General features: G+C 42.0%; 1 protein-coding gene across 6 annotated transcripts; it reads left to right on the forward strand.

Annotated features, from left to right (window-relative positions):
- Window positions 1–1,676: 1,676 nt before the first annotated feature.
- Window positions 1,677–23,207, forward strand: LOC115540357 (complement C3). 6 transcript variants are annotated; one of them, XR_003976160.1, is made up of 43 exons: window positions 1,678–1,911; window positions 2,438–2,633; window positions 2,841–3,006; window positions 4,334–4,422; window positions 4,584–4,672; window positions 4,779–4,861; window positions 4,934–5,021; window positions 5,126–5,231; window positions 5,332–5,452; window positions 5,658–5,773; window positions 7,735–7,881; window positions 8,116–8,215; window positions 8,392–8,483; window positions 8,606–8,791; window positions 8,922–9,074; window positions 9,288–9,414; window positions 10,067–10,135; window positions 10,326–10,532; window positions 10,791–10,911; window positions 11,078–11,166; window positions 11,342–11,481; window positions 11,638–11,850; window positions 12,048–12,105; window positions 12,216–12,305; window positions 12,474–12,677; window positions 12,781–12,856; window positions 12,993–13,152; window positions 13,282–13,377; window positions 13,671–13,821; window positions 13,913–13,998; window positions 14,528–14,605; window positions 14,915–15,058; window positions 15,225–15,287; window positions 16,429–16,516; window positions 16,827–16,875; window positions 17,207–17,297; window positions 17,371–17,460; window positions 17,547–17,649; window positions 17,874–17,966; window positions 18,362–18,448; window positions 18,548–18,631; window positions 18,841–18,921; window positions 22,410–23,207. XR_003976160.1 is itself a non-coding variant. In XM_030351560.1 (43 exons), the coding sequence occupies exons 1-43, from the start codon at window positions 1,814–1,816 to the stop codon at window positions 22,570–22,572; spliced, it is 4,992 nt and encodes a 1,663-aa protein (XP_030207420.1). In that variant the 5' UTR covers window positions 1,678–1,813; the 3' UTR covers window positions 22,573–23,207. The 6 variants fall into 6 exon arrangements, 4 of the variants coding, with proteins under 4 accessions (XP_030207423.1, XP_030207420.1, XP_030207421.1 ...); XR_003976161.1 differs by lacking the exon at window positions 22,410–23,207 and adding an exon at window positions 19,088–20,678; XM_030351560.1 differs by having other exon boundaries at window positions 18,780–18,921.
- Window positions 23,208–23,812: the final 605 nt, after the last annotated feature.

The raw sequence follows: 23,812 nt of genomic DNA on the forward strand, positions 1-23,812 counted from the left end.
TATTGCTCGCGATTGTTTCCCACTTGAGCCCCTCTTCTCAGAGCCGAGGGACCACCGCCTCGGCAGCGGGCAGCGCCGAGGCGGTGGTCCCTAGGCAGCGGGCAGCGGGCAGCGGGCAGCGGGCAGCGGGCAGCGGGGAGCGGGGTCAAGCGGGAGACAATCGCTGGCAACAATCCCTTTCTTCCTCAAGGTCCTGCTTCATGTACTTCAGGGAGTCAAAGCCAAAGCTCCTTTCCCCCAATTCCTTTGCATGGCTGAGATAACCCCAACTACAGTCTCGTTGTGGAAATACCAGAGACGAGTCCAACGTGTTATGCGCCATAACACCAACAGCAGAACGGTTATCCAAATAACAAAGAAGTGTACAACACTTGCGTTACAGTCCTCGAGCTCTATATCTAAATAATATCATAAAATACATAGATATCTATATCATATAATTCATATTATCACAGCCAAAAGCTGTGTGCGCCTCCAGACGATAATATGAATAAAAAACGACTGCGTCGGGTTCTCCGACGTCTCTGGTTCTTCCACTTCCACTTCAATCTGAAGGCTGCGCGCTGCCCGCTGCCGGCTGCCCGCTGCCGGGCGGGCAGTGGTGCTTTGCGGCGGCGGTGGTGCCTTGCGGCGGCGGTGGTGCCTTGCGGCGGCGGTGGTGCTTCGTGGCGGCGGTGGTACCCCGTGGTGGTGGTGCCTCGTGGCAGCGGGACTCCGGAGGGAGACAACCGAGTGCAACAATCCCCTTCTCCTCCTTTCCGTGGTTCATGTACTTCAGGGAGTCAAAGCCAAAGTGCCTTTCCCCCAATTCCTTCTCAACCATGGCTGAGATAACCCCAACTACAGTCTGGTTGTGGAAGAGATGTCAAAGAGCCAACGTGTTTTGCGCCACATCGTTACAGTCAGTGTGTGTAATCACACACACACACACACACACACACACGCACACACACACGCACGCACGCACGCACGCACGCACGCACGCACACACGCACACACACACACACACACACACACACACACACACACACACACACACACACACACACACACACACACACACACACACACACACACACACGTGGCGCTCGCAAGGTCGTGTCTCAATGGCCGGCCAAATTCTCTGGGCAAAGCAGTGGCATACAGTGGCATCTCCCCTTGTGAGGACATACGGGGAAAATTCCAAAACAGCGCGTCTGAGCTTCGTTTTTTTGAAGGCGGAGCAGAATGCCTAGTGCTCGTTTTACACCCAGCAAAATGTCTAGCTACTGGGGGAGCATAGGTAGGCTAGGGGAACTCATATTAATGTTAGATAACCTCAGAAAGGGAAATTTTAGTGCCATGGGATCTTTAAGAAGAGAGACTCTTGTGGACGTTTAATCCAGATCTCCTGCTGCATAAGTGGGTTTATTTAGGCTTAGAGTATGACTAATCTCGTCAGTTTTCAAAATATTTGCTAAATTATACAAATGAATACAACCCGCACTGGTCTCCTCTACATATATCCTGCAACAAATGTATTGTATATTTACAGGAAATGCATCATGTTGACTCTGGATCAGCAGTATAGGCCTACTGCACTATCCTGCCCCCTGAGTATTACGGTAAAAAGCCACTTTTTTTTGCATCAGTGCCAATGGTTGCTTAACTTCTTTCTGGTAAATGATACAGAGGATGGTCACTCTTCAGCAAGGGCAGGGTTCAGACAACAGAGGATGTGTCCAAGTGGGCGAATTGAGGGGAGAATAGAGTAGAACATAATAAAAAACAGGATAACTGAGAGGACCACAGACTTCAGAGACAGCAGACAGTCATGCATCGTTCAGGCGTGACGATGCATCTGGAAATACTTCCTCTGAGTGTGGCCTGTCTGGTCCTCTTCTTGTCTTCTGTTGCTAACGGAGATCCATTGTGAGTATCCATTGATTAGAACAGGATTAGCCTTGATGTGTTTCTGAACTGAATATATATATATATATATATATATATATATATATATATATATATATATATATATATATATATATTATAATAATAATTTACAGATGGTACCCATACATAGGCTTCTATATCTATATAGATATATTTATACAAAAGCCTATGTATGGGTACCATCTGTACATGTCAATAAGCAGATATGCAAGGTATGGAAATCTTCACAAACAAGTCAATGTTTTATTATTTTAAACTCTAGACATTCTGCATGGTTACTGAATGTCGATGATCAATGCTGATGCTGGGGTTATGATGAAACCTTTTATTTATTTTACTTGCAGCTGAATTGTTATCTACTTCTGTTCAGCATTATCAAAGGTCACACAGTGTAAAGTCCATACAATCACCTCATACCTCATCAACAATTACAACATATAATAAATAATGTGACTCCTCTCTCTCCTCTCTATGTGATTTATTTTTCTATTGAAATCATTTTCAGGAAGGTTTTGTCTGCGCCTAACTTGTTGCGTATTGGAGCAACAGAGAACATATTTGTGGAGTGTCACGATTGCTCAGGTGCTGACATTGATGTTCAAATAGTTGTGAAGCTCTTCTCAACTGGAGCTCTTGAACTGGACTCCACAACTGTGACCCTAACCGACGATAATAATTTCCAAGCTTTTGGTGAAATTAAGGTATGGTGGTTACTGGTTACCCTGTTGGTTGTATTTGTTATATTCTGTAGTTATTCGGTTGGTTTGACAAATACTTTGCATGACCATTTGGTCCTCCGGAATGCAGTGATCACTGTGTTAAATCATTAATTATTTTGTGATTTTAAAGTACCGAATAACCATACCTTTTATGTCCCTGTACAATGTGCCTGTTGCATGTTGACTTAGATCCTGGCAGATGAATTTGAAAATGACCCTACGCTGAAGCAGCATGTGTCCCTGGAAGCAAGGTTTCCCGATGGAACCAGTCTGAAGAAAGTGGTCTTGGTCTCCTTCCAGTCAGGCTACATCTTCATTCAGACCAACAAACCTCTATACACCCCAAACAGTAGAGGTACATTTCATTACTGAAAATTGTCAGCATTAAAATGTCTAATGTTGAAGTTTTAAAATTGGTAATGTTGGAACTTGGACTTCTGATATGTGACACTAAAGACAAACAACATTGGTTTGAATTCTGAAATGTATAGTAAAACAATGTTGATCAATCCGTCATCTGTTGTGTGATATTTAGCCCTGAACGTAAACACTCAGTTGGGGGTCCATTCCAACCACTTTCTACTTTCAGGGGATTGTAAGGCGATTTCTGTATGTTTTTCATCTTTTAATTGTACAGTGTACATAGTTTTACTTCTACTACTCTTTCTGCTTCATTCCGAATATCGTGGAATCCCTTTGACACACCATGCACTACCTTCACTATGGTCTAGATCAGGATTCTCCATACTTTTTCTTAGGAGGGCCAGATCACTCTACCTGGCTCTTTGGGAGGGCCAGAATATGTCAGTAACAGTAAATAGTAACAGTTAATAGGCGGAGTTAATTTTGTTATGGAGATATTCTACAGCCGAGAAACTTCTTCGCTTGAGTGCATTAAGCATTTTTAATTAGTGTATTTCTACAGTGGCCAGTCTACATTGTGTAACAGACACTTTTTAAAACATGGCGTTGTCTGGACAGGATGTCTTCCCAGTTGCTGTTCACTGTCAGCCAAAAATGGGCTTACAGATCAGTTTCGACAAACATGATTGTTGTAAAAAAGCAATAGCAACTAAATGTCGGGGCCACAGAGTCCGATGAGCCGCGAGCACAAGTCCACCCACGTAGACTCGATTAAGCTCTGTAAGGCACATTTGTATGATTTGAATACCTGCAGCTTGAACATTGAATCTGAATGAGTAAACATTGAAAAGTATTTTCAGTCGTGTTTTTGAAATGGCATTATTGAAGAACAATGTTTTAATTTCAAAGAGGTTGATTTAAAACAAATATATTCAAAAGACCCTGTTTTTATAATATATATATTATATATATATATAAATATATATATATATAATATATTTGTGAATTCAAAGGTGTTTACCACAAATAGGAAAATGCCGATATAAGAAAGCCTGGGAAACTACTTATGAATGGCTGAAGCTGGTACAAGGCGATTCTTACTTTTATTTTCCATGGCCACACTGGGGGGAATACGACGTGAGCACATTTGAAAATGTTTCTTTAAGATAGAAAGTCATACAATTTTTAAATACCTCTTATTGATCACGTGTCCCACACAAACATACTCTATGTCCTGCATTTGGTTGAGGCTCTGGTCATCCTAGGGTTAGGATGAAAATGTCGTACCAACATTGTCTTCCTGCATGTGTCTCTTTCAGTTCATTATAGAGTGTTTGGTCTAACATCTGGTATGAAACCTTTTGGATTAGCCTATGACGAGGACTCCATCATCAACATTAATATTGTGGTACAGTTTAATTTTGTATTTTTAATACTATTGTTGTATTTAGGCTAAAACATTTAAAATTCCTAAAGGGCCAAAAAAACATGCTCACGCTAGATTAATTTAGGTTTTCTTTATCATATGTGCAAATTAATCTGTGTGTGTGGTACATGTTGTTTTAACAGACTCCTGATGAAATTATTTTACCAGTGGGCCCTGTTTCTCTGGCTTTAGGAATACACTCTGGAAGTTACATTCTACCTGAAATAGTGAGGTTAGCCAAAGCTTTTTTTGCTCATGATTATCTAAAAAAAATTATTTGAACGAAATAATCATACTGATTAAATGGGATGAGTGGGTGTGTTTTGTTATATTTGTAGTACCGGGATGTGGACAGTGGTAGCCACATTCCAGAACAGCAAACAGAACAAGTACTCTGCTGAGTTTGAGGTCAAAGAATATGGTAAGACGTTTACCATTATGAAATATTTCAGGTTAATCTGATTGAATATTTTTAACACATATTTTTTCTCAGTTTTACCTAGCTTTGAGGTTACAATTACCCCTGATAAACCATTCTTCTATGTCGACGATGAGATGTTGACCATAGACATCAGAGCCACGTGAGTTTTGGTCAACATTTTAGGGGATATTGTAGGATATTGAAACATATTTATAATTATCTGTTGATAATGAAGTGACTCAAGTGAAATATCTGTGCTTTCAGGTATCTGTTTGGGAAAGAAGTGGAAGGGAGTGCTTATGTGGTCTTTGGGATGTTTGATAAAAACAAGGAAAAACATAGTTTCCCAGGCTCCATTCAGCGAGTGATGGTCAGCATATATCCCTCTTGAAGTCACAACTCGGTCAGGATTTATTGGTAACTACATATTCAATAACAGCATTGATTCATAAATGGTCTTATCTTGTCAGGTAATAAATGGTATAGCACAAGCCACATTAACTAGAACACAAATCCAAGAAACCTATCCAGACATTGAGAATGAGGTGAAGAGTTCCATATATGTTGCTGTCACTGTGTTGACGGAATCTGGTGAGTGGATTATGATTGCATCTAAATTTAAATCAAAATATTGAGTCATCATTTGTTCTTTAGTGTGTGTGTGTGTGTGTGTGTGTGTGTGTGTGTGTGTGTGTGTGTGTGTGTGTGTGTGTGTGTGTGTGTGTGTGTGTGTGTGTGTGTGTGTGTGTGTGTGTGTGTGTGTGTGTGTGTCTGTGTGTACTTTTTGTCCAACCAGGGAGTGAATTAGTGGAAGCAGAGAAACAAGGCATCAATATTGTTGCATCTCCTTATACAATCAATTTGAAGAAGACACCAAAGTATTTCAAACCAACAATGTTCTTTGAAGTTTTGGTAAAGCACTTTCTTTTGTAATGAATAACAACCATATTGAGTGGGTTGTGTTTTAGGATTTAAGATGTCTTTCTCAAGTTTATCTCATTATCTAATGATGGCCTAGAAGTTTCTTAATTAATATACATTAATATGAATACACCCAATATAAATCCATCAATAACACAAACACATCCCCAGAGAAATCTCCCCCTCATTCAAAGACAGGAAAATGCAGATCCAGAGAAATACCATGTGCATTCAGAATCCCTTTCTGGACTTGGTTCATGAGAGATTTAATTTGAATGCTGCAGGTGTACCACAGAGGGTCGGAGACAACCCTCTGTGGTACCCTATACAATGGGTCAGTAGGTCTGATGAAAAAACAATTTTGAATTTTTTTTATTAGCACGTTTCACGTACAGACTTGACATATAGTGCACAGGCTTTGATTACCTTGATTACACAAACATAGACCGCTTCATACATAAGCCACACTTGCTTAAAACAAAATGGAACTTCTAAAGACCGCAGTACATCTAGAGTACAACAAATCATGTCCAAAGGCCTTCACGTGTTGCTGAAAGTGTCAAAGACTCACAAAGACACTCTTTTCGTTGCAAAGACACTCTTTTCTACATAACGCGTATCGTCCCGTAGTAGAAAAGACAACACACGTCGGAAGATTTGATGGTCTTATTCTGTGTTTATTATACTGAGTGGTATTGATGCTGGGATACACGGTTTTGAGCAGTGTTGGAAGTCACAGGGAGGCTGTATGTCAGCGCTGTTGTGAGGGCTTTATTTGGAATCACGACCCCAAATATAGAAACCCCCCAAAAAAAAAAAAATTTGACCTTTCGGATGTTGTTGTAGGAGGCCATTGATGCAGAAATTAAAGAGGTTTTTTTAAAAAAAAGTTTATGTACGTTTTTAGAGAAATGTTGTAATATTGCAACATTGGGCTTAGTTGGGAGCAGGATTTCTGTATTTGTACTCACGTTGTCTGAACAATTCAGAACAACTAAGGGTTCACTTGCAGGGTTGATTGCTTACTTAGCCCCATAACGGTATATAACATTAATAATAATCACACATTAGTCATATTTTTATGAAGTAATTTATTAAAAATATTAAAAATATTAAACAAGATAAAACTCGCGTTTTTCCCCTCTTTTTTTCGTTTCATGACATTGGTCATGAAGACTTTCATTGCAGGTGAAAGTCCCAAAAACAGTCCCTGTTGTCTGAAAAGCAAAGGCGGACATCACACTTTCTGCATTGTGTGTTGGTGTATCCTTTATTGCACTGTCTGCAGCGTCCTCTCCCTGTCTTCCTTGGGAAATGGGCAACTAGGTCCTTGCGTACATCCAATGGGAGGTATGCACATCTCTTGAATGGCCCCTTCTGAGCATTCAGAGGGCTTCCTGATGTCACTGTCTGTGTTGCTGGGCTCCCTTTGCCTGAAGATGGCCGTACTCTCTTTGCAGTTTGAAGTGTTGTGTTTACCAGGATACAGTCCCGCTTGTAGAGTAGCCAGACATTGACCACAGCGAGGTTGATGGTGTGCCAGAAGATGTACATGTACCAGCGACGGGATTTGATGGGGAACTTATATTTGGCTGTAAATGAGTCCAACAAATCCACTCCCTCCCATGTACTTGTTGTAGGCACCTACAACATCAATCAACATCAATGTAGGTTCTGTTAGGTAAAATCACAGAGTGAAATCGCAGAGTGGCAAAAACTACACAGAGCGATTTTGGTCATACACCTTTGTATATAGGACACACTCGTATCCAGGCACCACAACAGTAATTTATTGGAAAAGCTCTATATGTGTCTAATTATGGTACTTCATGCTAGAGGTTTTTCTACTATTTAAAGATGCCTCACACAACCTAAACAGAGAACCAGGCTTAAGCTAAGATTGTGTATCCTTTTCCGGGGGTGCTGAGTGTGTCTTGTTTGTCTCTTGCTAGGTTTATGTTGAGTACCCGGATGGCTCTCCAGCCGCTGACGTACCAGTACGAGTGGACCCAGGTGACATTGAAGTCACAACGACCAAAAATGGCTTGGCCAGGGTCCTTATCAACCCATCTGGATCTTCTCCGCGACTGGATATTACTGTAAGTCACATAAGCGCTTTTTTCTTGATTTGCATTAATTTTCCTAAACATGCCCTATGTCCATCAGTGTTTGGTTAAGATGAAGTACCAGGTCATTATTCATCATCAATGTTCTAGGTACAAAAGACTGGAAAGTGATAGTTGAATGCTATAACGAGACTTTTAAATGACTCGTTTTTTTGGATTTAGGGGTGTGATTGCGTTTATGTATTTGTATGTTTATATTTATGATAGGCAAAAACTGCTGATCCACAAGTTTCAAACAACAGACAGACATCAGCAACTATGACAGCACTTCCTTACAACAGCGGGATCGGCAGCTACCTACATATTGGTAAAGAACACATTTACGTAACAACATTGTTACATGTAAGCCATTCAGTGGTAGGTATCATTCAAGTAGTCGTTTTTGTATTTGTGCCTTTCTTCATGTCTGTATGTCGTCGTCTACTATTTTGCAATATTTATAGTTCTAGCGTTAAGATCTTCTCTCTGTTATTGCCAATGCAGGTGTGGGCTCATCTGAAGTTAGACTAGGAGATGACCTCCAAATCACCTTGAGTCTCAATGCTCAAACTACCACTCGTGATATCACTTATCTGGTGAGTAAAGTTGAACGTGTATCTAGCAGAAGACGTACTTGCCTCTTCCCATGCTTATGCCTTTGTTGGTTCATGTGGTTTAATGAAGGCCCTCTGATGTATGAGCCTGTTTATGTATTCAGATCCAGAGCAGGGGCCAGCTGGTGAAACATGGCCGTTTCAGGGTGGCGTTGACGACAATAACAATGACGTTACCAGTCACCAAAGAAATGCTGCCATCCTTCCGCATTATTGCTTACCACCGCGATCGAGTTGAGGTGGTCTCCGACTCTGTCTGGGTGGACGTCATAGACACCTGTATGGGCTCGGTGAGGAGAAGCTGACACCAGTATAGCCGTGTTTTATTATGTAAAACAAAATCTCATCTCAAGTATCGGCTTCAGAGCTTTTTCAATTGTAAAATAAAACCCCTTTTCTTTTGCCTCAAAACTGTTGTAGTTGAAGTTGGTTCCAGCCTCAGCCCTTCCCTCAGAGCCTCGACAAACATTCCGCTACACCATCACAGGCGACCCAGGAGCCACAGTCGGCCTGGTAGCAGTGGACAAAGGAGTCTACGCCCTCAACAACAAACACCGCCTCACTCAGAGAAAGGCAGTTTCTCCATGTTTTCTTTCATTTCTTTTTACTTGACTTTTCCACAACATTGTAGTAAACATGTATCACTAAAGGCTCATGTATATATCTTATATATTTATAATTCAAAACACCGACCCAAACAGTTAAACTGAAGGACGTATAGGTATACGGTCATACAATGGAATATAATATCAGACTGAAGTTATTGTTTTTCTGCACCCCCTCCAGGTGTGGGATGTAGTGAAGAAGGCTGATACAGGATGCACACCTGGTGGAGGGGAGGACAGCATGAACGTGTTCTATGATGCAGGACTGTTGTTTCAGAGCGACCTTATCGGGACTGCGGACAGACAAGGTACTCCAAACGCAAATTGTCACTTTCTCTCCCTTCATAGGAGGGTTTCTTCCTGTGTGTGTGGGGGGGAGACATATGTGTTAGGTTACACAACCAGAAAGCGAAACCCAGAGCAACTTGGATTAAAAGGATCTGGCATCTAAAATATCGCTGTTCATGTAATTATGCAACCTGTTGGGTCCATAGGTCAAAAGGCAATGTTTATTGATGCATTACATACACTAAACCACTATTTTTTTACTCATACAGCATCAGTATTACCAGGTATACAGACCTGGATTAAAAATGACAGACATCAATTTATAGTTGTTTTTAGCACTTTGCTCATGCACGTGGCGCATGCTGGTAGAGGCAGGTGAAAGAAGTTTAATGGGTGGGGCAGAGGGATTCGATGAGACCAATAGACCAATACGAGAGAGATGCTTTTCTCCAGAGTAATGTACAGTGAATACAGAAACAGGTTATTAGGCATTACATTAGGTAAGATTATCTAAGGACATTTGGATCCAAATAAAGACTCTGACTCCTTTCAATATTTAGTATAACGTTTGCAAAATAATCTAGTAATGGCACAGTTTACTATTTTGTTTTTGTTGTTATTTTTAATGTCATTATTATGTTATGTTTAATATAATACATTGTTCTGTTCCAGTCTTCAAATGTGAGGTTTCAACAAGGATGAGGCGTGCCCCTGCTACACTCGATGTTAGAAGTACACTTGGTGAGTAAAATGAAGCCACCAGACAAGTTGTTCTGTATGTAGGGTACACAGCATAGTTCTTTCTCATTAATACCGCATTCCCTCTAGTTACACGATCAGCATTGTTGATTTAAATATATGTATTCAGATGTGAAAAATCACTATACTTTATACTTTTTTATAGTTCACCTCTGCTCTGTTTGCCTCTCAGTGAGTGAATACAAAGACAGCTTGCTGCGCCAGTGTTGTTTGGATGGGATGGCGGAAACGTCGCTATCGTACAGCTGTGAGCGGCGCAAGGAGTACATCTCAGATGGGAAAGCCTGTGCTGATGCCTTCCTCAAGTGCTGCCAAGAGCTAAACCAACGACAAACTGAAAGTAAAACTGCTCGCACGAATTTACTGCGAACGGCTCGTAGTAAGTATAAGGGATTAGTAGTATGGACTTGGATGGCATTGGGTAATCTTTGATGTCTTTGACACTAGAATAAAAGGCCCTGAGGTCTTATCTAGACTGCCTTGGCAACCTACATCATAGCGGAAAAAAAAAGAAAAGATGAAAACTGAGGAAAAACCCTTTGGAAGAAGATTTCTAAAGAATATGCAAAGAAAAAAGATTTGGAATAAAGAAATTATGTATATTACTATATCTTACCCTTTTCATCCGATCCTTTAGGCGGGCCGAGGGATATTGTCTTCACGGACAGTCGGCAAATTGTTACTCGTACAATATTTCCTGAAGGTTGGCTATGGGCGGATTACAAACTCCCTCTTTGCCCTGACAAAGATCCTAAATGGTGAGCAACCTGAATCAATTACATAAAGATCTCTTTAACCAGGACGTTGATCTTAGTTTTTCATGTTTTGTGCTTTGTGATTTATAATTTATTATTGAAACATTTAAGATTAAATATGTAATCCAAATTTGACAACATATAAACAGACGTTTTTCCCATAATTCAGTAAGACAACATCTTTGAAGCAACGTATTCCGTTGAGAGACTCAATCACCACCTGGCATCTTACTGGAATCAGCCTGTCTCCGACCCATGGTGCCCATTCCTTTCTTTAGCCTGCGCATGTGCCTCATATCCAACACATCTCAATTCCATGTAGTCTCATTAGCTTTTGTCCTTATTACCTTCTTATCTGATACATGCTCCCATTTTTCCTCTGGTTTCATTGTGGTCACATTACTCATTCCTGTCTCCTCTGTTCGTCTTAAAGGTATCTGTATAGATGACACATTGAAGATAGTTGTCCTGAAGAATTTCTTCATTGATCTTAGACTACCCTATGCAGCTGTCCGTGGAGAACAAATTGAAATAAAGGCAATCCTTCATAACTATTTGTTGGATGATATCACAGTAAGTCTAAATATTATCTGTCTAATTTGTTAACTAAGTTTCCAAAACCACTGTGGGGGTTAAAGGGAATTCAGGGATAAGTACTAATATAATCATACCTATATCTTTATACTCATGATGCTCTTTCGATTGTCCTGTTTTTACTCTCAACCAAAGGTCCTGGTATATCTGAAAGAGGTAACGGATGTGTGCAGTTTAGCGTCGAAGCAAGAGGAGTACACCCAGACAGTCAGCGTGGCTGCCGAGGGCACACGCTCCGTGTCTTTCCTCATAATCCCTATGAGGCATGGCAAGTTTCCTATTGAGGTGAAGGCTTCCGTTGGGGATCTACTAATCGACGATGGCGTCAGAAAGGAGCTGCTAGTAGTGGTAAGTAAACGGTTAACGGATTAATATATTTTTTTTATAACTATATACTCCTATTGCATTGCGGTGCTACTGACCTCACATGAATTTAATACCATTACAGTTTGATGATTGCAATTCATCCAGACATTTTATTTACTACAATTTCATAAATTTCATTGAATAATGTGTAAGTAAAAACAAGTGTACCTTTTTGATAGCCTGCAGGAATCAAGAAAAAAGTCAAAGTGAATAGAAACCTGAAGGTCGGCAAAGGCCGTAAGTTTTATTCTACTTACCACATTCATTTGGTACAAAACACAAATGCACTCCCAAATTACAAGTAATCATGGTGATGATCTGTTTCCAAAACTTTATTCAACTTCCAGAGAGTAAACAGGTGGAGATTATTACAAATCCAATTGATGTGGCAAATATTGTTTCAAACAAACCGACCATTTTAGAAATATATGTTAAAGGTAAGATGCATCAGTCTTAAATTAATTAATGAACAGTCAAATTAAAATATATATATATTTTGTAATTCGATTTTAATATTAGCGTGTGCAGTATCCTATTGGATAAGCATGACGTCGTGAACTACCTACTTCTCTGTTTTGTGTGTGGGGCTTTATATTCATGTGTAGGATCGCAGGTGAACTTGCTTGTGGAGAAGGTCCTGAGTGGCTCATCTACAGGCCGTCTAATCCGACAGCCCCGAGGCAACGGAGAGCAGAACATGATGAGCATGACTCTACCTCTTATTGCTGCAATGTATTTGGAAAAAACAAAACAGTGGGATACAGTGGGACTTTCAAAACGTGATAATGCCCTTGAATATATTAAGACAGGTACCGCTTTATACACATCTTTCTGTTGTTTAATGTGATCTGAGGGTTTATTGAAATGCTTTTCCTCAATTGGTAACTAAGGTTTGTGTGTCATTGTGATCAGGGTACCAAAATGAGCTTGCCTTTCGGAAGGTTGATGGAGCTTTTAGTACTTCTATTGGTACAACTGGTCTCTCATGGTAACTCATTGACACACTGGAAAACATGATATCAACATTATATAATACAATAATAATAATAACCCAGTCATGCTCTTGTATGCTCAGTGAATGCTCATTCAACGTCACTCTATTTACATCCCTTCTTCTACCAAAGGCTGACATCTTATGTTGCAAAGTTGTTTAGCATGGCCTTTACACTGGTAGACATCGACAGAAATACTATCTGCGGTGCCATCAAATGGGTCATTCTACGCTCACAGCAGCCTGATGGCAGGTTCATGGAGATTGGACCTGTAATACATGGAGAGATGATGGTGTGTACATGGAGTTATAAAACAATTGTAATGGTGGATAAAACACTTATAACTACCACACTTTTAGTTGGCAATCAGGTCATTGATGAACATGATTTTGGCTGCCTGCGACCTCTTGTGTACATGTAGGGGGATGTGCGTGGCTCGGACTCTGATGCCTCCATGACGGCTTTCTCGCTCATTGCCATCCAGGAGGCAAGGCCGATTTGTGAAGACATTGTTCGTGTGAGTATTACATTTCTTCCCACATTTGTTTTTGTACCCCTAGCTCTCTTCATTTATGTCTAGATTGAGTTGAGATATCATGTAATTGATGAGAAAACTACACATCAGTAAACATTGCATTCAGCCGCCATTGGCTACCTCATACATCTCCATCATATTATTTCAAATTCAAGGTGAAGAATGATAGTAATAATGAAAATGGACAATTTATAATAACCGTAACCATGGTTATTTGCTTTGAAATCAAGCATTTCATCACCTGGTATTAAATAACTATCATACCATGTTTCCAGAGCATGACAGGAAGCATAAACACAGCTGTGGGTTACCTGGAGGGGCGTCTACCATCCCTGACCAACCCATATGCCGTTGCCATGGTATCCTATGCACTGGCCAATGAAAACAAGTTAAACAAGGAGATCCTCTACAGATTTGTATCCCAAGGTTTTTCCTTCTCCTGTCCAGAAACATACAGAAATATATTGGTGGCCATCAGTCACATTCATAATTGTCTTGTCTCCTCTGCGTTCCTCAGACTCTACTCACTGGCCAGTGGCCAATCATGAACTCTTCACACTGGAGGCCACAGCCTATGCTCTTTTAGCTCTGGTCAAGGTCAAGGTGAGTGCCGCCTCTTTAAGGCCACTAAACTAGTCCCTATAGTCAACAATACATAGGACACTGTCCAGGAAATCAAGTGTATGTGAAATTGAACCCTAATTATGTGCCTGAACTCTATCAGCCGACACGTGTTAGATGTCACCCTGTGACAGCTTATTTGCAGAAAGAAAAAACTGCATCCCAAATCCTAGGCTGCAGCTGTCATAGGCTGCATTTCTTGACTGCACCATCATTGAATGCTGTCCCAATATAATGGCCCCTTTATATGCAGCAAAGAGATGTGTAGGATGTGTGACCTTTTAATGTAAAATCCGAACTAGAAACTTTATTGACCTTTTATGATGCTACAGTGGGCCACAGCCTTGTTAGACTACCTCTTTTATACATGGCCTTGGTCCGATATTTTATTAACAATACTGTTGGATCAACATTAGGGCTGTGTAATTGAGATAGTTGATTTTTTTACTAGACCAATAGAAAAGTTACCAACAATATTTCTGTTTAAATAAAAAAAAAAATCTGTTTAAAGGAGTTTGAGGATGCTGCTCCAATTGTCAAATGGCTTAACACTCAGAGGACTGTAGAGGGAGGCTATGGATCCACTCAGGTAAAATGCATTCATTTAAATCTTACATTTCACTCTGTCTCTTTGTCTTGTTTGGCTTCTTTATTTACTTTCGTGCTATAAACATCGGCTTTTGAAGTCTTTCTTTTGTTTGGATTGTGCTGTCTTGGATATTGAGAAAACAACTTCATTATTCTTTTGGGAGTGTCCACTTATCAGAAAAGAACCTTGTGTTTTTTTATTAGATTGCTATCACAAGCCATTTGCTAATTCCTAGCAATGTGAAGAATGGTGGGAATAATAGAAAGTAATGATTTATAATTTATTTGATCTTTTCTCTTTAATGTCCAGTCAACAATCATGGTTTATCAGGCAGTTGCAGAGTATTGGGTGAATGCTAAGGAGCAAGAACATGAAATGGATATAGAGATTCAAGTACCAAACAGAATGATCCCAATTAGAATCAACAAGAAATATACCTTTTGGACGACATGGGTAAGTATAAATAATGGTCTATTTTTTCTTAACAATGGCTACTGCTTTTGATTTTTTCATGAGCGTTTGCTAGGCTTTTCATAAATGGTGTTATAAGTGGTGTAAACATCATGAATTGTACTATTTCAAGTCAGGTTTTCGTTTATTTATTTATATCTGTCAACAGCTCAGAGGAATTTACCCCGAAGTGAAGGTGTCTGCCACAGGATTAGGCGAAGCTACTCTATCGGTGAGGATATTTTACATTAATGCTTGCATAGTTTTCAATATTCGTATATAATTATATTTCAATTAAGAATTATGTATACTGGGGGACCTTTTGAACTCTTTTGTAGCAGTTAGGATTGAATGAATGTAAACAAGGAAAGTGCAATATGCGTGAAACTGTGTCGGCATGCACCATTCCTCGTGATAAACAACTTTCTCTCGGTGGTCAGACCTTTTTTATGTATTGCATTGACCACAACTTGACCAAATGCCCACACATCAACTGATTCTGAGCCCGATGTTGTAAAAGTTGCAAACTTGGCAGCTTTTACTTTTTTGCTACAAATGAACCAGGTGACTGTGGGACCATCTTGTGAAATAATCATAGCTATAAGTCGAAGGATGCTGGAAATGCTCCATTTTATGTAAATTATCTCCATATTTGTGACGTTTAAATGGCTATATCTTTGCGTCACAATGAAGTAGGGTCTTCGGAAATTCCATAGCCAAGGCCATATCACCAAAAGCAAAGTGTATGCATTTGTTTGAAGTTTGCCTATCCAAACCGCATCCTCTCCCCATAGCCGGTTGGGCCTTAATGGGCTACAAACGTAATATAATTTTTCTAAAGTCAGTTTTGACACTGGATTTTGCCATGACTGATGATGGTTTGGTTATTTTTACTTCCGGTAAACCTGCTTTTATGGCATATCAGTGCCTTTTAACCATACTTACCAAGCTCACCATTTTCACCAAATTCTCCGTCTCAAAATATAGTCTGTTCTGCCCCAGCTGGTTGATATCTGTAGTGTGTGGTAGCAATGCCAAGCAATGCTGTGAAGCAGCTCCACTTTTCAAAACGACCTTGACCAAACAAAGGCCATTCTCATCATGCTCGCCATACCATGCAGGACACCATTATCATTATATGCAGCTCTATTTGATTTTGTAATTGTAATTGATTTTAGGGCTCTTTCTAAGATGACGATAAACATTGAAATAAGTACGTATTTACATAAAATACACCAGTAATAATATATGGTGTGTGTGTGTGTGTGTGTGTGTGTGTGTGTGTGTGTGTGTGTGTGTGTGTGTGTGTGTGTGCCTGCGTGCCTGCGTGCGTGCGTGCGTGCGTGCGTGCGTGCGTGCGTGCGTGCATTCAGCTTGTGTCAATGTATTATGAAAGGCTCACGACAAACCAAACCTCGAAAAGCTGTGAGAGATTTGAACTCAATGTGGAGCTCAAAACAGGTGAACTGGCCAATGTCTCCCTTTCAGTATTTACAGCTAACCTTTATCTGTCTAAAGGTCTTCACATACATCTTTTTTGTTTGCAACCTTTTCCTGTCCTTCCTTATGATTATTTATATATATATATATATATATATATATATATATATATATATATATTGAGGGTTTGATGTTATTTTCTACTGTTATACTGTGTTATAATGTTATACACACACATGCAGCGAATTGGGCTGTATACAATACTAATAGTACATTAAACTTCAATTTTCTCCTAAAATGTAATGTTCTATTCATCCTGCTTGTCTTCTAGACCGAATAGCTGAGGATGGAAATATATACATGCTTAAAATAGAGATCTTGTAAGTAGACTTTTTGTTTATTTAGTCAATTTTAATACATTTTTATTAGGAGGGTAACGAAATAATTGAAACCATCAACACTTCATCACAATTTAACAGACCGTTTATCCAAAGCGACTTACTTATGGTTCATACACACATTCACGCACCGACGGCGGAATCAACCATGCAAGGTGACAGCCCGCTTGTCGGGAGCAGTTAGGGTGAGGTTTCTTGCTCATGGACACCTCAACACGAAGCCAGGGATTGAACTAGCAACCTTCCCGGAAAAAAGTCAACCCGCTCCACCTCCTGAGCTAAGCCGACCCCACTTTTTCTACTCTTCTTCCAGGTATAGGGATGCGGACAAAGATGCAGGCATGACAATCTTGGATATTGGTTTGCCTTCTGGTTACACCCCTGATATAGCGGATCTCAACCAAGTGAGACATTTTTTGTATTTGTAAAAAAATTCAAGGCCTCTAAATACATTGCATTAACATGTTTGTCTGCTAGTTGTCCAGAGGACGGGACAGAACCATTTCCAAGTATGTTGTCGACAGAGTGCCATCAAACAGAGGCTCCCTTATCATTTACCTTGACACGGTAAGTCACTTCACTTTCCCCTTCTGCATATGAACACTTTATCTCCACAACTACATTGATACAATCTTTCTGTTTTCCCTCTTCAGGTGTCTCACACACAGCCAGAGGAAGTGGCTTTCAAGATCAGACAGACAATGAAAGTTGGTGTCTTACAACCAGCAACGGTTTCTGTCTATGAGTTCTATAATCGTGGGTATCAAAAATCATGATTAAAAAAAAACAGGGCTTTGTCACATAGTTATGACACATTTTTCACATGTGTATAGTATATGAACATTTTCATGCATGCGTATTTTTTTGATGTACTTTTTTACACGCATGCATTGTTGTACACACATTTTTAAATTGTTATTCCCATAACGTACATTTGTGCTGAACCACAAAGAAATCTCTCCCATTTTCTGTCATTGCAGCAGAGAAACATTGTGTGAAATATTACCATCCAGCTGGAGATCGGGTAAAAATGCAAGTTCACTGTCAGGAAGATGTATGCAAATGTAACAAAGGTAAACAACATGATTGTTGAAAATAACTACTAGAGAATAATTCCCTTAATGGATTGACTTGCGGATGGGGTGTTTTATTCTTCAGAGACTTTCTAGTTGAGATTTTAACGAATTTAATCAATAGAAGTAGCAGTAGAACAGAATCATAGTGCATAGGTATACAACTGCAACTGAGGCCAATGAGAGTGAAAACACTGAACACGTGAAAAACATATTATAAAAAAAAAATATCTATAATTTTAACATGAGCACTGACAACAAAGAACGGTTCACAATGCTAGATAAAAAAATTGTATGTACACCCAGTCTACTGCTTCACAGGAGCACAATTACCTTTCTTTATTTTGTTAGTAATCTAACTATCCTTGTCATTTGTCATCATTTTGTCTTTACAGAGGAATGCAGCATCCAGACGAAGGGTGAAATCAACACAAAGGAACGAATCGAGAAGGCCTGTGACCCTGAAGCAAGAATAGATTATGGTCAGAAAGTGTGTTTCAGTTTGTGTATGTAAATGTATGTAAGTGAGAGAGATACTAAGGGTCAAGCAGGATAAATGTGTGCAACCCCTCTGTCCTTAGTGTATAAAATTACGATGGAAAGCTATGAAGAACAGAACTCCACTGATGTTTATAAGATGCGGATAAATCAGGTGATCAAGGAAGGTAAGTATTTGTCTGCTTTAAACTTCAAGCTCGTTCAACGGCCAGAATATATCTGCTGCTCCTGAGATTCACGATATATGCATTGGCTCTAAATCTCACAATTCATATAATAACAAATGCTGCTTCTGTTTTGTCCATTTACATACAGGATCATCTGATAAAGAATTAAATGATAAACTACAAACTTTCATTGGTTATTCTCACTGCAGAGAAATTCTAAATCTGGAACTGAACAAGAGCTATCTCATCATGGGCAGAGTGAATGATACACTGAGCATTGGTGGAATTCAGTAGGTTTAATATTTTTATATATTTTTAGCACATTATTGGCTCTTGTGTGGTGACCCACAAGTACGATGAAGAGACATTCAATAAGGGACTGTACATTTAAGGGAAAGGGTTATTTCATAGCAGTTCCGGTTTAACCTTTTGACCTCACTCTCCTTTGATGTGAAGTTTTATAGTGTAGAGTAAAGCTGGACTCGACGCATCGCCGTCTCTAGTCTCCTCATTTATTGCACTCCACAATTGGTGACCCCGACGCGTGTTGGATATGGCTGGGTTATGTCTCACATCATCGACGGTGGTGAAAAAGCTGCTGCTGTGGCGCCGGCAGCGGCTGACGTCGCGGCTAACGACGCGGCTAACATCAGTGCTATCTACACTGCCACCGTCAAGTTTCCGGACTTTTGGCAGCCGTGGTTTCAGCACATCGAGGCCCAGTTCCAGCTGAGAGGAATGACGCAGGACGTTACAAAGTATTTCCACGTTGTAGCGGCCTTAGATGCCTCGACGACGGCCTGGGCTATGGCGCGGTTGGAGGCTCCTCCTGCTGTCGGCAAGTACGACACACTCAAAACGTTCCTGTTGAACCGCTTTGAACTGTCGGAGCTGGAGAACGCAGACCGCCTGCAGACCGCCGTTCCCTGAACGGCCTGGGTGACAGCAAGCCGTCCGAGTTGATGGAGAGGATGCTGGCTGTGCTGGGCTCGGCAGATCCCTCATTCCTCTTCGCCCACATTTTACTGAGGCAGCTTATTTTCCTGCACTGCACTGGCCAGCTCCCCCCTCCTTTCCTCCAGAGACTACCGGACGCTGGCTGTGGAGGCAGACAGGATTTTTCCTCGCCAACAGGCAGCAGTTTGTCCATGCGCTACTGCCCCCCCAGCACACGTCTGCCCCGCTTCCTCCATCGGCTCAGTGAGCATGGTCTCATCGAGATTGGCCTGTAGTCCATCACTTTCCTCGGCCACCATGTCACCCCGCTGGGGGCTGTTCCCCTCCCTGCCAAGGTGGACGCCGTCGCCAGTTTCCCACGCCCGCACACTGTGAAGTCCCTGCTGGAGTTCCTGGTCATGGTGAACTTCTACAACCGTTTCCTCCCACATTGGGCCCAACTCATGTGACCCTTGTAAGACGCCTTGGGGGGCACGAGGCCGGCAGATGTGTTGGATTGGTCCCCAGAGATGACTGATGCATTCGATGCTGCCAAGACCGCGCTGGCCTACACTGTTCTGCTGGCGCACCCCTGTTGCTCTTACTATGGACGCCTCTGATTACGCCATGGGGGCTGTCCGTGAACAGTGGGTGGGCGGACCCTGGCAACCGCTGACCTTTTTCAGCAGGAAGCTCTGTGACAACGAGAGGAAATACAGCGCCTTCGACAGGGAGCTCCTGGCTCTTTTCCTCGCCACCCGTCATTTCCGTTTCCTGTTGGAGGGCCGTCGGTTCACGGCTTTCGTCGACCACAAGCCGCTGACATTTGCCATGGTCAAGGCTTCAGTGCCATGGTCTGGTCGACAGCAGCGTCAGCTCTCCGCCATCTCCGAGTACACCAGTGACATTCAGCACATGGCCGGCAAGGACAATTTTGTAGCCGACTGCCTCTCCCGGGTGGTTGCTGGGTCCGTCCACTTGGGCCTCGACTACACAGCCATGGCTGAGGATCAGGCTGCGGACTCTGAGGTGCAAGCCTAAAGGTCGGCCCCCACGGCTCTGCTAATGGACGCCCCATGATACCTGCTGGCTGGAGGCGTAAGGTCTTTGACACTATCCACGGCCTTTCCAACCCGGGGGTGAAGGCCTCTGCCAAGCTGATGGGGGCCAAGTTCGGAGGGACGTCAGGGCCTGGGCTGCTGTCTGTGGGGCGTGCCAGCGCGCAAAGGTGACTCGTCATACCAAGGCCCCCTTGGCACCCATCAAAGTGCCAGGGAGACGTTTTGACCATCTGAATGTGGACCTGGTGGGCCCACTTCCCCCTCCCGTCGTTACACCTACCTCCTCACCATGGTGGACAGGACCACCAGGTGGCCAGAAGTTGTTCCCCTGTTTTGCCCGGGCGTTCATTATGGCTTGGGTGGCCCGTTTCGACACACCATCCGACCTTTCCTCGGACCGGGTTCCGCAGTTCACATCGGAGCTTTGGACTGTGGTCACCGTCATCCTGGGGGGGAAATTCCACTGTACCAAAGCCTATAACCCACAGAGCAACGGACTTTTCGAGCGGTTTCATCGTGACATGAAGGCCGCGCACAGGGCCAGCCTTACGGGCAATGACTGGGCTGACCGCCTCCCATGGATTATGCTGGGCCTTCGCTCCGCCCCCAAGGAAGATCTTCAAGCCTCATCGGCCGAGCTGGTGTACCGCCAGCCCCTGGGCGTCCCGGGGGAGTTTCTTCCAGGTGCCACGGCCCCGTGGTCGGTTGCCTCCCATCGTGCTGTGTCCCGGGACATTGCCAACGCTTTCGTTCCCATTCCGACGTCTCACCATGGCCTCCCTCGGTCCTATGTTCCCAGGGATTTACCGTCAGCCAAGTATGTTTTCATCCGCCACGATGGCCACCGTACCCCACTGCGCCCCCCCTACGATGGGGCCTTCCGTGTCCTGGAGGGAGGGTCTAAGAACTTCGTTGTGGATATGGGGGGCAGGCCTGAGCGGGTGGCGATAGACCGTCTCAAGCCTGCTCATGTGGATATTGGCAAAACGCTCCTGCTGGCCCAGCCCCCGCGGCGAGGGCCCCCCCCCTGCGGCAGCCTCGACACCTGCCCCTGCCCTTTGCTCTTCTCCTGTTAAGCTCATCCGTTCTGGCCGCCTGGTCCGCCCCCCCTATACGTTTACTTTTCTAGGGACTGTTATCAGCTGGTTTATTCTGTTTTGCACTAGTGGGTGCCCTGTGTTCTCTTTGGGGTACCTGTTAGGTCTTGCTCTGTTCTTTTGAGTGAATTCTGGGGGGTCCTGTGTGGTGACCCACAAGTACGATTAAGAGACATTCACCAAGGGACTGTACCTTTAAGGGAAAGGGTTATGTCATAGAGGTTCCGGTTTAACCTGGTGACCCACTTTTGACCTCACTCTCGTTTGATCTGAAGTTTTATATTGAAGTGTAGAGTAAAGCTGACTCAACGCATCACCGTCTCTTGTCTCCTCATTTATTGCACTCCACACTTGGAGGATTCCTCTGCTTGAAATGTATTGTTAAAGCCAGACACAGGGAACAGTTCTTGTTGTTTCTGTGAGGTTCAATGATTGGCATCAATACAGACTAGTCTTCAACACAATGTTCAAATATTGCATGAATAGCGAATCAATTAATAACCCTATTCTTACGAAATTTGGTCTAGAAAACGAAAATAAAATTACAAATCAAAATGTAGTTCTACACTATGGAATACAGTTTAGATAGAAATGCATGTCAGGAAAAGTGCCATCTGATAACATGAAGATTATTTGGGGCAGTATCAATGAGAAATGTGTTTTTCCCTTTACTTTTTTACCCAGGTATGAGTATGTGCTACGGGAGAAGACATGGATAGAGTACTGGCCAACTGAATTGGAGTGCCGGACTCCAAAGTATAGACCTACCTGTGAGGGCATAGAGGACCTAAATTTGAAATTAGTATTCGATGGATGCATGGAATGGCGCTATGGGATTATGGATTAGTGTGAAATAAGACCCAGTCCACCGAATCTGTGATTTGCTTCCAACTCTGTAAATTAGTCTTTTTGGCATCTAGTTATGCATAATACAATCATTTTAACCTATAGCCGTAAAGTGTGCGCTAGGTTCAGCCTCACAGCCTCATCATTGCCCAATCTGAATGTTAATTAAAACATAATATCAGCACTTTTTTTAGTGTCATTATTATGTTAGGTTCTGTGTTAGGCTGTAGCCTATATCTAAATGCCTTCATATGCTTTTGCTACATGGAAGACTGTATTTGAAAGCTACTTGACAATAACCAACGCAACCAACTATGTATGGAACAATTCTTTTCATATATCTTCTGAGCCGAAAGAAACATCGCCTGGTCAAAGCAGCAGCGCAGCCAATTAACACAAAATATGCACATAGCAACATCAATTTAGCCAATCAGCATCCTCAAATCTGAATAAATTTAAGGACTCCAAGCAGAGACAGTTGGTGGTGGAGTAGGGACACCTGACGTCAGGGATGGACTGGGACAAGAATTTGGCCCGGGACTTTGGGATGGAGAGGCCTTTAATGAGACAGCGGGAATAGCCTGTGTAGAATTTTGTCGCTGTGTAATATAATAAAGACTAGTCCTTACCCATGGATATGTGCATTGCAACTGCATGTCAATGTTGGGATGTGCGTGTGGTTAAAATTTGTGAAGATAACAGGCAAATATTTCATAAGCAATCTTGTCCATGTACAAATATTAGAAATTGCATGTGCCTAGATAGGTAAATCAAGGATAAAATGGTTCCAAATAGTGCAAGATAAAAGTATTTTTGTGGAATGAAAAAAGTGGGAGGTGTAAATAATCACATCTAACAGCATACATCACACGGACGATGCATCTCGGAAACACTAACTAACTAACTAACTTCAGAGGGAGGTTAACGGGAAGTAAGTGACCAGCCTGAGATCGGCATACACATCATTTTAATTATTCGTTAAATGTGTTCCTCACACTTATAACAGCAGTTCCGCATAAAATCTACTTCCTCTCTTAAGTTTAGAAGATCAATACCACTGGAAAACGTTAGAGGGTTTGGAACCGCACATCAGTTTCCGAAAATTGAGCCCCCCAAAATTAATTTAGCATAGGGCCTCCAAAAAGCTAGAGACGGCCCTTCCTAGAAGTGTCATAATAACACACAACATTCACATTTTGAAATCGCCTTGTATTAGACTAGGCTTAATGACACACAAACGC

Source organism: Gadus morhua, chromosome 3 (genome assembly GCF_902167405.1).
Source record: "Gadus morhua chromosome 3, gadMor3.0, whole genome shotgun sequence".
NCBI lineage: Eukaryota > Metazoa > Chordata > Actinopteri > Gadiformes > Gadidae > Gadus > Gadus morhua.

Coding starts and splice junctions, on each gene's coding strand:
- LOC115540357 (XM_030351560.1), top strand. CDS start 1,814: ATGCATCGTTCAGGCGTGACGATGCATCTGGAAATACTTCCTCTGAGT. Junction 5,453..5,657: donor CACTGTGTTGACGGAATCTG/GTGAGTGGATTA, acceptor TTGTCCAACCAG/GGAGTGAATTAGTGGAAGCA. Junction 11,482..11,637: donor ATTTGTTGGATGATATCACA/GTAAGTCTAAAT, acceptor TCTCAACCAAAG/GTCCTGGTATATCTGAAAGA.